Raw genomic sequence first — 13,930 nt, 5'->3', positions numbered from 1 at the left:
AACCCTAAGGTGTGCAGCCAAGGGTAGTGGGCGATTAATCAGCGAGAGCTCGGTCTTTATGCTCACAGCTGGAGTCTTCTGAACACACAGCTCTCCCCGATTCCACAAAAATGACATCTTTTCATAGGTGGTTACTCATACATTCTTTACCTATCCCTTGCATTCAAGACATCATTGTCATGTATAAAACTGAGGTGACCAATAAGGCAATTACGGGGTCTTCAATTTCAATAAAGTTGAACATTTGCTGTCCTGGGAGGACAATGGGTCTCGTAGTGCCTAATCTGGTAATGGTGAGCCATCTTCAATGCCCCTTTCTGCTACATTGTTCTAACACTTCATGGTGGAAAAGGGGCAGACTCCTTTTCCAGATGTTCTTCTTTCATCTGGTTGGGGGAAAAAGCCATAATTCATAATTCGCTGAGATCATAGTTGTATTTCTTCATCTTTTACCATAGCTTTGAAATGCTTCTTTTGGTAGCTGAGAAGAGGTAATTGTCTTTGAGAGCCAGGAAGCTGACACCAGGATGAAATGTAAATGTATAACCCGATTAAACTGATTATAGCTTCTATGCCCATGCTCATCAGGAATCTGAATCGATGGCATGGATCGATTGCTGTTGGAGAATTTTGTTATCCTCAATATTAAAGCCAAGTACCATTTGCTGATATACCTCATTAAATCTGTTCATTCTCTTTCCATTTTCTGTCAAGGCACCTACTGCAGCTTCAATGCACATTATTCCGTGATTTAAGTCAGGATGGTTTTTTATTAGGAATATTGAATATCCAATTGTTAGCAGTGGATTCAGTATTGAACAGATCTTGAAAAAGCCCCTTCCAATCAAGCTGAGAGCCTCCTTTTCCTCGATCAGACTTTCCTTTTCCTTATGTTTCTAGTGACCAGTCCCAGGGTACTTAAGCCAAGAAATATTTCTGCAAGATATTAAATTCCCCACCGCCTTTTGTAATGTCACTAGTTCTCCTTTGAACCTCCCTCTTGTTAGTTGGTGGGCCAGCATCTTATGCTTGGAGGTTGGGTTGTTCTGCTGGGGGTGAAAGATGACTGTGCAACTTCTTTGATAATGCAGAAACCATTTCACACAAGCTATAACCCATATCCTGAAATAACGAGACCCTGCTCCAATGACAGACTGGAATTTTCATTCTGCTGAGATATTCCAGGTGGTATTCATCTGTTCTGCGATTGAGGACATGGTTTCCAGACTGCAGGCCCAGGAGCATGCAGGAATCCTAATAACTAAAACAGATCCAGGATTGAAGGTGTGTTTCAGTACTTCTTCACCCTGTCAAGCTGACCCTACCTTATTTAATAATTGCCTGTGTTTGGTGGTGAAGTCAAATGAGTAAACTTTGCAAGACTGGCATTTCTATAGTAGGCTCTAAACAAACTTTAAAAGCCAAATGATAGTATGCCTAACATACAAATTCACATACTATATTTGCTCTAAGCAAAGAGAGACTCATGTTGCTATAAAACAAATTGTTCCCCTGTGCTTATATAACAATCTAGAGTGATGTGGGAGAAAAATTCTTACTCCTACAGGACTGTTTCTACATTAAAGACAATTCTTAACTGTTTTATAATGAACTCAGTCAATTTACAGTTCACATGGAGGACAATCTGGAAGCAGTAATCAACCCTTAATTATTGTGATCAATGCATACAAGTTGGCCGCCACTTTAAAAAAAAAAGTGATTTCTGTGCAGTAAATTTTATTTCTACAAGCCACCCATTTACATTTTTAAATTGCTACTGTACATACGAAATTACCCCATTGTGCTGCTTCCACTGCTCCAACACAGAACACTGAGGTTCTGTTAGGTTCGTTATAAATTATTTAAATCTGGCAAATAGTATTAAGCATCTCAAGAAAATATAGCAGATTTTTACTTGCAAAGTTTCTGAAAATGTTACCGGTTTCCTTTCACCATGAAGCACCAGACTTAAAAAAATACCGTACACGATAACTCCCAGCCACCTGCTGGCTCCCAGGAGAATACATTTTATTGCCCCCAAGTTGAGGCCGAATTTTGATATGTTGTTGTGGCCTGAAGTAAACCACCACAGCGGGGGGGGAAAAAACACGAAGACGGGTCTGACAGCTGTTAGCCGGGGAGCTCCCTCCTCCAGTCCACTGAGCAGAGCGCCGGGGCTGTTGGGAGTGGAGCCGGGCCGGCCCTCACTGCGAGGCGGGGGCGCCGCTCTCCCCGTCGGCCCCAGACAGCTGGAGGAAGAGCTCCCCCAGCTCCGCCACCGCCTCGTCGTCGGGCTGCCTCGCCCCCCGCTGCTCCCGCTCCTCGATGAAATCCCACAGCCGCACGGCGTTGAGAAACTGCGGGGCAGCAGAGGAGAAGGGGGTCTGACACAGCCGGACGCGCACGGGTCTTGAGCATTTCGGAAAGACGGTGAAACTGAAATGAGTGCACGCACCCGCCCTAACAAAACTGCTTTCAAGCTAACTTCACATGCCCAGATATGACCTACACGGTGGCATCCTTCTATCCACATTAAAGGATCCATTAGCTAATATGAAAGTATAACGAATTGCTTTTGGATTCTGTGTTTGTGTTGGAGATGGAAGTGAGACCTTAGTTATCCCTAATTTTGCAAATTAACTTCAGATAAAAAAAAAAAAAACATAGGATCACCTATATGTAAATCATACACTTGAAAAAATAGCCAGCATGGATTTAGATAAGGTAGGTCTTGACTAACCAACTTGTTAAGAGTGCTTTGAAGAAGCAACATTAAATGGATACACACAGACAATATGATACAGTGTACTTCGATTTTGGTGATGTTCCTTATACAGGCAGTAAGCATTCGAAGGTGTTTGGATAAGGGGGGAATTCTCAACCTGGGGCGGTGTAATTAGTGGAGTACCACAAGGGTCTGTACTAGGACCAGTGCTTCTCTTAGAACAGTTACTTATGGAAAAAGACTTGGGAGTTTATGCTGACATGAATTACACCTTCTAGATAATGTAGGGAATCAATTAAAATATAGAATTAAAATCAATGTTAAAATTGCATAACGCAATAGTAAGGCCTATTTTAGAATACTGTATACAACTGTGGTCATCTCATTATAGAAAAGATATCGCTGCTCTCGACCCTTCTCTGGTTTCTGAGACAAGCACTCCAGGGTTTAAGGGAATGTCCTACTGTACATCGACAAGCTCAAGAAACTGATCCGCGAAACGAGGAACATGGCGCGTACAGAAGTGGGGGAGGCGAGGGCGATCTTACCCGAACGTTGCCCTCGGAGCTCAGCTGCTTGCGGGGCTTGTCAGGCTCAGCACGTGTGCCATCCGGGTATGCGTGCATGTAAAGGCACTTCCCACCAAATGGACAAGTCCCTCTTCCCTGCTCAAAGTATTTACAAGGCTTTTTGCTGAAAGAGATGGAGGGCAAAGTGATGTTAAAATGGAAGACATTGGTGACGACGCATTGCCTGCTAACTGATAGGGCTTCCAACTTTCGGCAGCACGGCCATTATTTTGGTTTCCGTCTGCATCTAAGACAAGTTCGAGATGATGTCTGGAAAGGCTCATGCCTTCATTTCACTCATTTCCAAGAGTAAAACAAAAAGTGCATTAGCAAACAAAGGAAGCTGAGATGCAGGGCCTCATATACAACATTGTACACGTTTTACATCTGACGAAACATTTTCAGAATCAAGGAGTTAGCATCACTAAAATGAAAAATGACTAATCTTTCTCGTCGAGTGTTCGGTTTTATTCCTTTCCCAAAACTATACATTCAGTTCTGGCTTCCATTAGATTGACGTGATTGAGGAACTAAAGTCAGTAATACGCAGACAAATGTTTAAGCTAAACAGCTTTAATACACCACAAATTGAACATGACATGCAATGACTCATTTTTGCAATTCTTTACTACTTCCTTAGACATTTCGATTTCCAACACAATTCACACTAATTCTCGAGTTAGGCAAGATAGAAGTCTGCAAAAATAAACAAACAGGCCTTTAACACACTCATTGGAAGCTTCTAAACCCGTTTTGAAAATTATTTGATGCTGCAATTAATACTACTCCTGTTTGACCCAGCACAATACCTTTGTTTTCTCAGACAAAAATCCTGATATGCAGGAGTGCACAATGAAAATAAAAAAAAAAAACTTTGGCTATGAAACAAAAACAAATGAGGTCAGTGTGACAGATGAAGGAGACAGCGCTGCAGGGTTTAACAAGCTGAAAAGTTTTGTTGCAAACAATTCATCTTAACCCTTACAACACCTCACAGGCTTGTAGAACTGTCATACCATTCCTGTAAAATAACTTTTCAAATTATAATTCACGTAACAAAGCACACATTCTTACAAAATTTGGCTACATTACAATGACTGTAGATTTGTCAAATCACAAGCTTCCCTTTGTGAATCAGCTGTACTTAAACTGAAACAAAGTTACGTTTGATCAACTTTTCTCAGCCGGAATCATTCATATGGAAATATTTTAAACCCGTCCAAGCTCTCAAAGATTTAGCTTTTAGAAATGAACAAACTGAATTAATGCATTTGTTAAATCTATTCTACAGCAGAACTTCCATTTTGAATTTCAAATGTTTCTTTAGTAACGGTAAATTCAGGGATGTTATGGACAGTCAGATTACTGAATACAATATGAACAAATCAAAGAGTCATATTGTCTACATTCAAATCTGTTTTAGCAGGTATATTGAGAAGATGTTAAATGCTGACTACAGCTTATAATACTGCTAGGTTTTCAAGAGCACCTTGACTACATGCAGTACAGATCTGACTGTGAATGGTTATAACTCTAGAAATAAAATTGGCTTCACTTCATCTTTGATACAAGCCATAAACTAGATTTGCTTCAGCCCTATAAATAGAACTTGCTTGCTATTAAAAACTCATCTGTTTTTCATATAATACCAGCAGGATACTTATGTCATTAAACAAAAAGCTTTACGTGTATGTGACGGACAAAACAAGGTATTTCCAGTTAAACACAAGCTTTTAGCAACAACTTTTACGAAAGGTTTGCTCCCTTGCTAAACCTCACACAGCTGAAAACACACATCAGACAGAATGGAAAACAAACAACCATGGAAATCTATTCTTATATCACACTCTGGCACATGCAAAAATTCATTCCATAGGTGCAAATTCCTTTCAGATGTCATTCCTTGTACTAAGGAAACAATCTTAAATATCAAAACATTTTTGTAGTGTACAGCTCAGATCGAGCCGGCGTGCTTCATTTTAAGATGAAAAGGGATTTTCCCCTCTGTGTCAACAAAACCAAGTATCTTCCAAGCAGGAGCTACAAAAAAAAAAGTGTGGCTGACATCTAAACTGGAGAAGCGCTGCCAAGATCTCCACACTGACCTTTGTATTTCTATTTCTGTTTAGGCAAGGTTAATGGAAACGTTAACCTTCAGCACACCTTAGAATACCGCGCAATATTTCCATGACCAATACATGCCTTTAAACACGCCATCATCAAATCCTGAATTTCCACGTTTTTTCACAGATTATAATAATGGAGGAGAATCACACATTGCACACAGAAAAAAAAAAAAGAGTGCTGAAACAACAAATAACTCTCCTTCCAAACACAATTTTCCAATACACAGAAGTTATTTGTTCTTAATTGACCGACATCTAAAACTTTCTTTGCAGTCACGGCTTTTGAAACTAACTAAACCATCTGGTGGAGAGCACGCATGCTGAATGTTACACTATTATCTGCAAGAGAGATCAAAAATGTTTAAATTGTTTGAAATCCAAAACTTTGTAAGTAGGTCAGTGCCGATGTGGCAATTCTCCCACTAGATGGTGCTCTTTTCTTTAGCCAGCACCTTGCTGAAAATTCAAGTGGCACCTGTGATGGATTATGGAGTGCTCAAAACAAAAGCATATAATGGGATAGTGGAAGGCTAAAATCAATTATAACTGCAACAGATCTGTTTGCAAAGGCCACACGGTGCTCACTGGACACTACAGAAAGAATAAAAATGACTTCGACGCACAGGACAGTCAAATGTTTCATAATGCAACACGATGAAGTTATGTAACCAAATTGAAATTTTGTCTTTCAAGTAATGCAAGATACTTCTCTGACCTCACTCCAGCTTTGAACTCTTCAATAAGCCTGTTCTTCTCATCCTGGTCTTCCACCCAGTACGAGCTAGGAATAACAAACTCCGACACCACACGGCATTCTGGGCATGACCTGCCACAAAACCAGGAAGAAAAATGCCTTTCAGTGAACAGTACAGAACAAGAAAAGAAACTGTATCCTTCAGAGTCAAATCCACTGTTCTTGACAGAACCGGTTCCATGAGATATGAATTGATGAAGGCTCACAAAACTAAATCATAGCTCTCGGAGTCTCTCTGTTCTAGTTGCATTTCCCAACTATTATATAATCTTTTCTTCTCTTTTCAGCATGAATTAAGCCCTTACTTGTTCTATGGCAGCCTACGCATGCTGATACAGCTACCTACTTGAACTACTTCATTATATATACACTGAATATATATAATTTCCTTCTCCATCTTATGATCTTACAGGAAATCTCCGTCCTCTTTAATTGTATTTTTCAGGGTTAATTCAAAATGGCAAGGGGGTGCATGAATTGCAAGGGGGAAGCAATGTCTGTTTCACAAAACCTGTGATGCGACATCCGCTTTTTAATCATTTCTGAGACGGATGTAAAACTGACGTATATCACTTTGTTTGAGCAATCCTGTGTTCACCAAAAAGGTTTTCTACCTATCACGTTGTTGTATCAGTTGTGACCATTTCTGAACAAAACTATATAGCAAAATACCATTTGTACTATGCTTTTTTGTTATCTATGTTTAAAACTGGGGTGGCACAGTAGTTCAGTAGTAAGCATTGCTGCGTCACAGTGTTAGGGGGCTGGGTACAATTTCGGACCTGGGATGCCATCTGAGTGGTGTTTGTACGTACTGCACCTTCTCGTGTACATCTCCTCTGTGTGCTCCGGTTTCCTCCGACACTCCAAAGATAAGTAAAAGATAAAGTTAACTAGCTTCTGGAAAAACTGGCCCTGGTGTGTGTCTGTTTGTGCCCCGTGATGGACTGGCATCCCACCCAGGATGTACCCTGCCTTGCACCTGTTATTTGCTACCCTGTATTGGGAATTAGAAAATGGAGAAATGGCTGGATGTTTAATTCGGAGTCTACAATTCAATTTTTAGAGTTTGTCTAACGGGGAGAGACTATCGAGCAATGTTATTTAACTCGACTAACTAATCCACCCCCCAGCTTCTATCAATCTGTGCTCACATTGAAGAGGAGCTCTACATGCAGGGGCCTCGACCACCACTGCAGAGCGCAGGATTCTCCGGCCTGACCCGCGTTACACGATAGGTTGCTCTGCACTCACTTGATGATCTTGTTCTCGAACTGCTTGGCACAGCGCCACTGCCTGATGCAGCTCAGACAGTAGGTGTGATTGCAGCTGGAAAGGATCCCGAAGCGTTTCTCCGAGGGCACCGCCTTCTCGTACACCACCTCCATACAGATACTGCACACCTTGTCCTGGCTGAACTGAGCCGCAAAAGCCCGCTCCATATCCACCTCAAACGCCATCATGCACAGCTGGGGGGAAAAAAACAAAAGTGGAAAACATACTCTTTACGTAGGCGTAGTTACCTAGTGTGCTTTTTTTCAAGTCATAGCAAGAAGCAGGGCTTTTCTAAGTCCCGATTAGGTCCAACGTGCACTTTGTCTGGGCCCTAATCATGTGCATCTGCACATCGCTCTTCTTCAGGTTTCTCTCCCATTGCTCTGGAACAGCAGCAGGCAAACTGGACACAGAGAAGTTCAAGAAGGTACTACGCTGCAAAGGAACAGGTAAAGGTTTATTCCAGGTTAATTAATATATGACCTAATTATACAAATAACAAGAAGAATCCGTATTCAACTTTGAAGTAATTTTTAATTTGTTTTCAGTAGAGTTCAATAGTTTTAATTACTTGCGTTTTAATTCGAAACATTGTGCCTCTTTCTTCAGCATGGAATAAACCTTTACAAACTGTACATATATACACAGCCCTCAGAGACACAAACAGCAGCCCGAGGGGCCACTTACACAACCTGCTTATTTTTGCCAATGTTAGGGAGAGGTTTTAACAACAGACAATCGATAAATGTTATTAATTTGAATAGCAGCTATTATGGTTTTGCAATTTTCTGTTTAAATTCTATTTCTGGGGGCTTCTGCTGGGTTCCTTTCATTTCTTGATTGGCCACAAACATGGTACTTCCACAGCTTGTGGAGAGAGAACACACATTTCGAGGAGCAGAGACTAGTGCCTTTTTATGCTCCAGGCTTTTAGTAAAGCAAATTCACCCTCAGGAGGAACTGACCAAGAAACCAAAGTAAATTAATTTGCAACACTGCTCAGATATGAATAAAAAATGTAGCAAAACTAAATAAATTATTTTGAATTGCATTTGACAGTTATTTCCTTTAGAACTGTCAGCAACAACCGCAACATTATACAGAGGGTATATATATATGGGAAAGAATATATTGTATAATTAAATGGGGCATCAATTATTAATACATGTAAATATTAATCTAAAATTACTTTACAAAAAGGGGTGGTTTTCAGATTAATAACCATTTTCTTTTTTGTTACAATGGAATCAAAATATTTATGAAATGATCACATCCATTTAACAGACAGACCCTAGGCAGCATTAGAGTAATGCTATTCACAAATTGCAAGATTTAATCTGTGATTGTGCATTTGGAAATGGCAAACCTAAACAATACCGAATTAAGACAATCACTGAAGGCAGGCTGTTTTAATACTGGATGAAAACTACAAAAGTGGAGCCATCTGAGATTGCCAGGGGCTCTCTTGGTTGTGCATCCTTACCTTCTCATGTGCTTTCCTCTGTTCAGAGTCCATGGGATGCAGCACCTGAAGCCCACATATGTCACAAACATCACCATGGAGATACGTGCAACTGTTGCCATAGTGACACTGACCAGCAGCTGCATAAGGGCACAGCTGTTGTGAATCAGTAACCGAGCTCCCAGATGCTGAACTCTCCAGCCCACTTTGGATAGCCTCTAGATATGAATGAGGTTTGGGGTTGACGGCCTCATCGCTGTGACCCCAGCAGTCCAACTTGGAGCTGTCTGAGGCGTCAGATCTGTGCTGTGGCATCCTTACCTCTGAAGTGCTGCAAAGAGCTGAAGGAAACGCACACTTTCAGATTAACAAGACCTCATAAAAACCCATTATTTGGGTGTGTGAGTGAACATAGACTGGGATAAACTTGAGTGTCAAGTAATATCAAAGCTTACACAAAATTCCATATACTCAGAGGTCATTTAGTTTACCTTGACATTTACACACATGTGACATAAATATCACTGCTAAACACCTAACAATGAGAAAAACACTAACATAAGAAATGAATTTAAGAAATACATTCTTTTAATGAAATCCGAGGTCATAAAATGACGTGAGGACCATCGCACATGTTGTATATCAACCATCCATATTGTAGCAATAAAAGAAAACCTAAAAATATTTTTTAATTCATACAGGAACCCTTATCTTCAAACAGACCACTTTAAAAATAGCTGAAAACTACAGTATGTCTCAGGCACAGTGCTTCAGATTCAAATGACGTTATGATGCCTAGTGTCAGATATTAAACCATTACAGGAATTAGAAACAAACTCATTTTTACAACTGATAAAACTACAGATTTCAACAAATGCAGAAAATGCCTTAAACTTGATATACATTTACCATATATATGACAGGGTAGCTTATGCTCCTAAGAGTACAAAAAATGGTATCGAGTAGTAATAATAATTCAGTCTTGGTCAGGGGTGAACCAGGATTATTTTTTTGATTCGTCAGTTTGCAGTGCATAACAGAGAATACCACTGCTTACCAGAAAAGGGTCAATTACAACAAACTGCTAAGGAGGTTAAGGGACCAAAAAAGCTTAACGATTTTTTCTCCTTTATAGCCACCTTAAATTCCAGAGTGAAACCACTTTGAGACTGTCTAAACAGCCACCAAATAGAAAACAAATAAACACACCAGCTGCAATACGTTACTCACATATACCAAAACCAGAACAATTCGTTAAAACTAGCTGGCGGGCTCACCGTTTAGGGAAGAAGTGTGACACTAGACTTGTGTGATAAAATTGCTGGCCCTCTGTATCTTTAACACCTCTCCCAAAATTCAAAGATTACTCTGCAAGACAAGAGGGGCTGGCTGGCCGTCGGATGACGAAACAAAAGTACAACTTTAAACAAATGTGCGTGCACGCACACTCAGATCAGTCCAGGCTGCTCTGAAGCCAAAAGCTCCTGCAAGAGATGCGTTACCTCTGTCTCTCAAGACTAAGGATCTTTTCCCACGTCTCCCAGAGCCTGCTGGGGGGATGGCTCCTGCAACTGCAGCCAGACCACTGCAGCTCTTCTCGGTGAGATCTCCGGGGGCACCTGCCCCCCTTCCAGCAGCTGTCTTAATATGATCATACCTACAAAACACACAACATGCAATAAGAAGAATGTGTTGCATTGGAAAGGTTTTAAAAGCACTGTTAAACTATCTTAGGGAGCGTTCGAGATGAACATCAGGAGTCATCCTGACACAGAATACTGCAATAACTTGGAACCAGATCCTTGGCCACATCACTGTATTAAGGTAGACACCACAGGGTCATCAAAGAGATGGATCGATCAAATTCTCAATTACTAGCAACCAAGCGAACAGGGTGAGTTAAAGCCAGCCTATTCTATTTCTTTGTTCATATTTTCTTGGACTGTGTGACAATACACTGAACGCTAAACGATAATAAAACGAAGATCGTCACGATTTCTTTTCTGTTTGTCAGACGACGTTCTAAAACATACATAAATTTAGGATGGAATGAGTGTTCAAAACGGAAAATGTGAATAATATCACATCGGTGTAAGCTAGCATTACAGGAAAGGCACACACTATTGATCTTATACTGATGGTTGGTAGTAGCAGTATCACTGCCTTTTAAAGATTCTTAACCTATATATTTTAGTCGTGGGGCTAAAAACAACTCATCTTCTAATTTTATGGAATATAATATGAGAAGGGATCATTTGAAAAATCATACTGGAATTAAATAAACTCTGAAGCCTTGCTTACCAAAATTCTTTATCTATTTTTGGAAATCTATAAAGGGGTCAAGATGATAGGAGGCAAATGTTTATTAAATGGACTTGTCTTCCGAAAGAAATTGATTGGCATCACCATTTAAAACTCTAAAGAAAAAATCAGGATGAACTACCAACAGCTTTTTTTAAAAATTAAAAATCACAGATTAAAAAAACTAACAAATTATCTTTAGAAAGACAACATTTTAATAGCAAATACAATATTTATCTGCAAACTGCAAATTAAAAAACACATGACTCAAGGTTGTGATAAAAACGCAGAAAAATAATCGTCGTCAACTTAAATCTACATTTACATTAGCGGATGATTAAAAAGTTAATCGATTCAAACAAGCTGAATGGAGCTGCTTACCACTTGCCATAGGAAGCTTTTCTCTCTACAAAAACAACTGTTCCCCTTGACAAGACAAGTATGACATCTTAGAATATTGCACTACATGCACCGCAACGCTAAGACATTTGGCACATGATGGCGGGACCTCACAGAATAGTCCTGTGAGCACCAATAGTAAAACATCACCATTGTCGACCTAAATGTACGCGATTAATTCATAGCGTGTAACGCTTGGAGGATTTCAGTGCTGCTAGCGCCCTCTGGTGTGAAGAGTCATTTTAGCACACGTTCCCTTTCGTCAGATTTGTCATCTCGCTGAATATTATTGCTCGTATTGGCATAGTTATAATGACAGTTATTCGAAGTCAATGAATTCTGTAGGCCTCTTGTGTTTCAGAATTACTTTAAAGGGATCGAATGCTTGTTAAAAAAAAACTGACAGGGTTACTGACAAGAACTTTCTACCTGCAGCGATCTCCGTATGCACACTGCCCTTTTTGGTAAAACTTGCAGATCGTCGAGGGTTTGCTTGTAGTCAAATCGTGCGAAAACATACATCTGGTCCCCTCGCGGCAAACGCCATGCAAGAAATACCTACAACGGAGACAAACAGCAGTCATGATGAGCTGTACGAGGAGCGGAAAGTTAGATTTTTGAACGCTTTAATAAAAGCACATGCATTCCACATAATGCATCCCACATGAACACAAATGGCACATTTCTGGGGAACAAATGTCATTTAAAATATCTCCCTCCGCAAGACCATTAATTATTTACATCCATTTTTTTGGGAGAAAGCATCGATTTACAGATCACGGGAAGTGTTTTATTCTCAATCAGGATTACTTTCTTAGTGGGGTTATATCCTACTCTGAAATGCACCACCGTTAATGGTGTGATCTCTGATGACCAGGAAGAACCCTTAATGTATTGTTGTCGTTATCGGGTTACTTCTACCGCTATTGTGCACGTCTTGGCAGAGTACTGGAAGAAAAGATCATTAAAAAAAAAAACATTTTGCCCACAATAAGAAAAACCCACTTTTTTGTAAAAAAAAACGACCGGTTGATAAAACTGGTCAGAGAAAGTCTGACCTTTGATTTTAATGCTTTACAGAATTAGAACTGATTACCTAGGTTAAACGATTTGAAGAGGTGTATTTCTATTTCTATTCTTCATTTAACCAGATAAAACAGCTGAGAATAAATTATCGTTTGCAAACGACGTCACGGAGAGCACTGACAAACACAGCAGTGTCTGAAAACAATTTCAATGGACCTGTAGTGTACAACAACAGTAGCTCCTCGCTTCTGATCCTCGAGCTTAAAGCTTAAGTATTTCACAGATCTAAAAGCAAATTCTGACATTGTTAAGGTAACAACACTTAACAGGCAATAAAACAGCCCAAAAAGCCACTGTAACTCTTCCATAGTGTCTACTCATTGTACTTGTTTCAGAAGGTCTCCTTACTCATTTTAGATTGCCTGATCAAATTGGATGAAAAAAAAATCATAATGAAGACACTGTCAACCACTATCAACGATAGTGATTTGATTCTCCTTTTCCATTAGAAAACGTATAACGTTACAGTGCTTAAATTATTGATGGTCAAGTAAACGACACGCCATAACGTCACTTTAGAACTCTGCTCTCAAACATGTCATTTTCAGAATATGAGAGCTAAACTCTTTTTAAATATGGACGTGTAAAATGTATATCGAAAACAAAGAAAAACAGCAATTTTTACCTGCAGGTGACTTGCTTAGTAGTCATGTTCTGTCTTCCATAAGGGTTACAGAATTGTACCTCCTCCAGATACTTTGGGTGCACGCTTCAATTACATCCCCCCGGAACAAGGAACTGCAACCCAGGGTTCCGATCTTAAAAAAAAAACAGCCTGTTTGACTTTTAAGTGGGAAATAATAGTCATGGAAAAATAAATGTTTAATCTACAGCAACTGTCGTTTATGAAAGTGGCCTAACAGTGGAATTATGTACCCGTCACAGGACTTTGCTAACGCGATTTAACGCACACTACAGCATTACACTACAGTCACCCCCACTGCACTCGTATCTACAGACGCTTCGTTAGAATAAGCCATAATTAAAACGGTCCGGTAAAACACTGTTTTGTGTCGAACACACTCCATGCAATTTCACCGTCTCTTATAACCACAGAGAGAGAAAAAAAAACACACCCGCTATGTAATTAAAGGTTTGCGTGCAGCCACTCCTCGCGTCAATGAAGTGACATCACACAGCCGTAGGAAGGACCTGCTCTCTGATCTCTAAGGTGCGATCTGTTACTTTGTCACTGCGTGACACTCGGTTTTGCTTCAGTGTGTCCGCTTCTGC

The 13,930-nt window shown here is 40.1% G+C and overlaps 1 protein-coding gene across 1 annotated transcript; it reads right to left on the bottom strand.

Moving 5' to 3' along the window:
• Nucleotides 1-1,720: 1,720 nt before the first annotated feature.
• On the bottom strand, nucleotides 1,721-13,916 carry mkrn2 (makorin, ring finger protein, 2). The gene is made up of 9 exons (XM_088636853.1): nucleotides 13,774-13,916; nucleotides 13,323-13,455; nucleotides 12,041-12,169; nucleotides 10,414-10,568; nucleotides 8,933-9,252; nucleotides 7,429-7,643; nucleotides 6,136-6,246; nucleotides 3,274-3,418; nucleotides 1,721-2,357 (listed from the first exon to the last, which is right to left on the bottom strand). The coding sequence occupies exons 2-9, from the start codon at nucleotides 13,346-13,348 to the stop codon at nucleotides 2,205-2,207; spliced, it is 1,254 nt and encodes a 417-aa protein (XP_088492979.1). The 5' UTR covers nucleotides 13,349-13,455; nucleotides 13,774-13,916; the 3' UTR covers nucleotides 1,721-2,204.
• Between the last annotated feature and the right edge of the window lie 14 nt (nucleotides 13,917-13,930).

This window comes from Lepisosteus platostomus, chromosome 6 (genome assembly GCF_059453375.1).
Source record: "Lepisosteus platostomus isolate fLepPlt1 chromosome 6, fLepPlt1.hap1, whole genome shotgun sequence".
Lineage (NCBI taxonomy): Eukaryota > Metazoa > Chordata > Actinopteri > Semionotiformes > Lepisosteidae > Lepisosteus > Lepisosteus platostomus.
The sequence above is the reverse complement of the archived record's forward strand: the minus strand, read 5'-3'. Positions and strand labels throughout refer to the sequence as shown.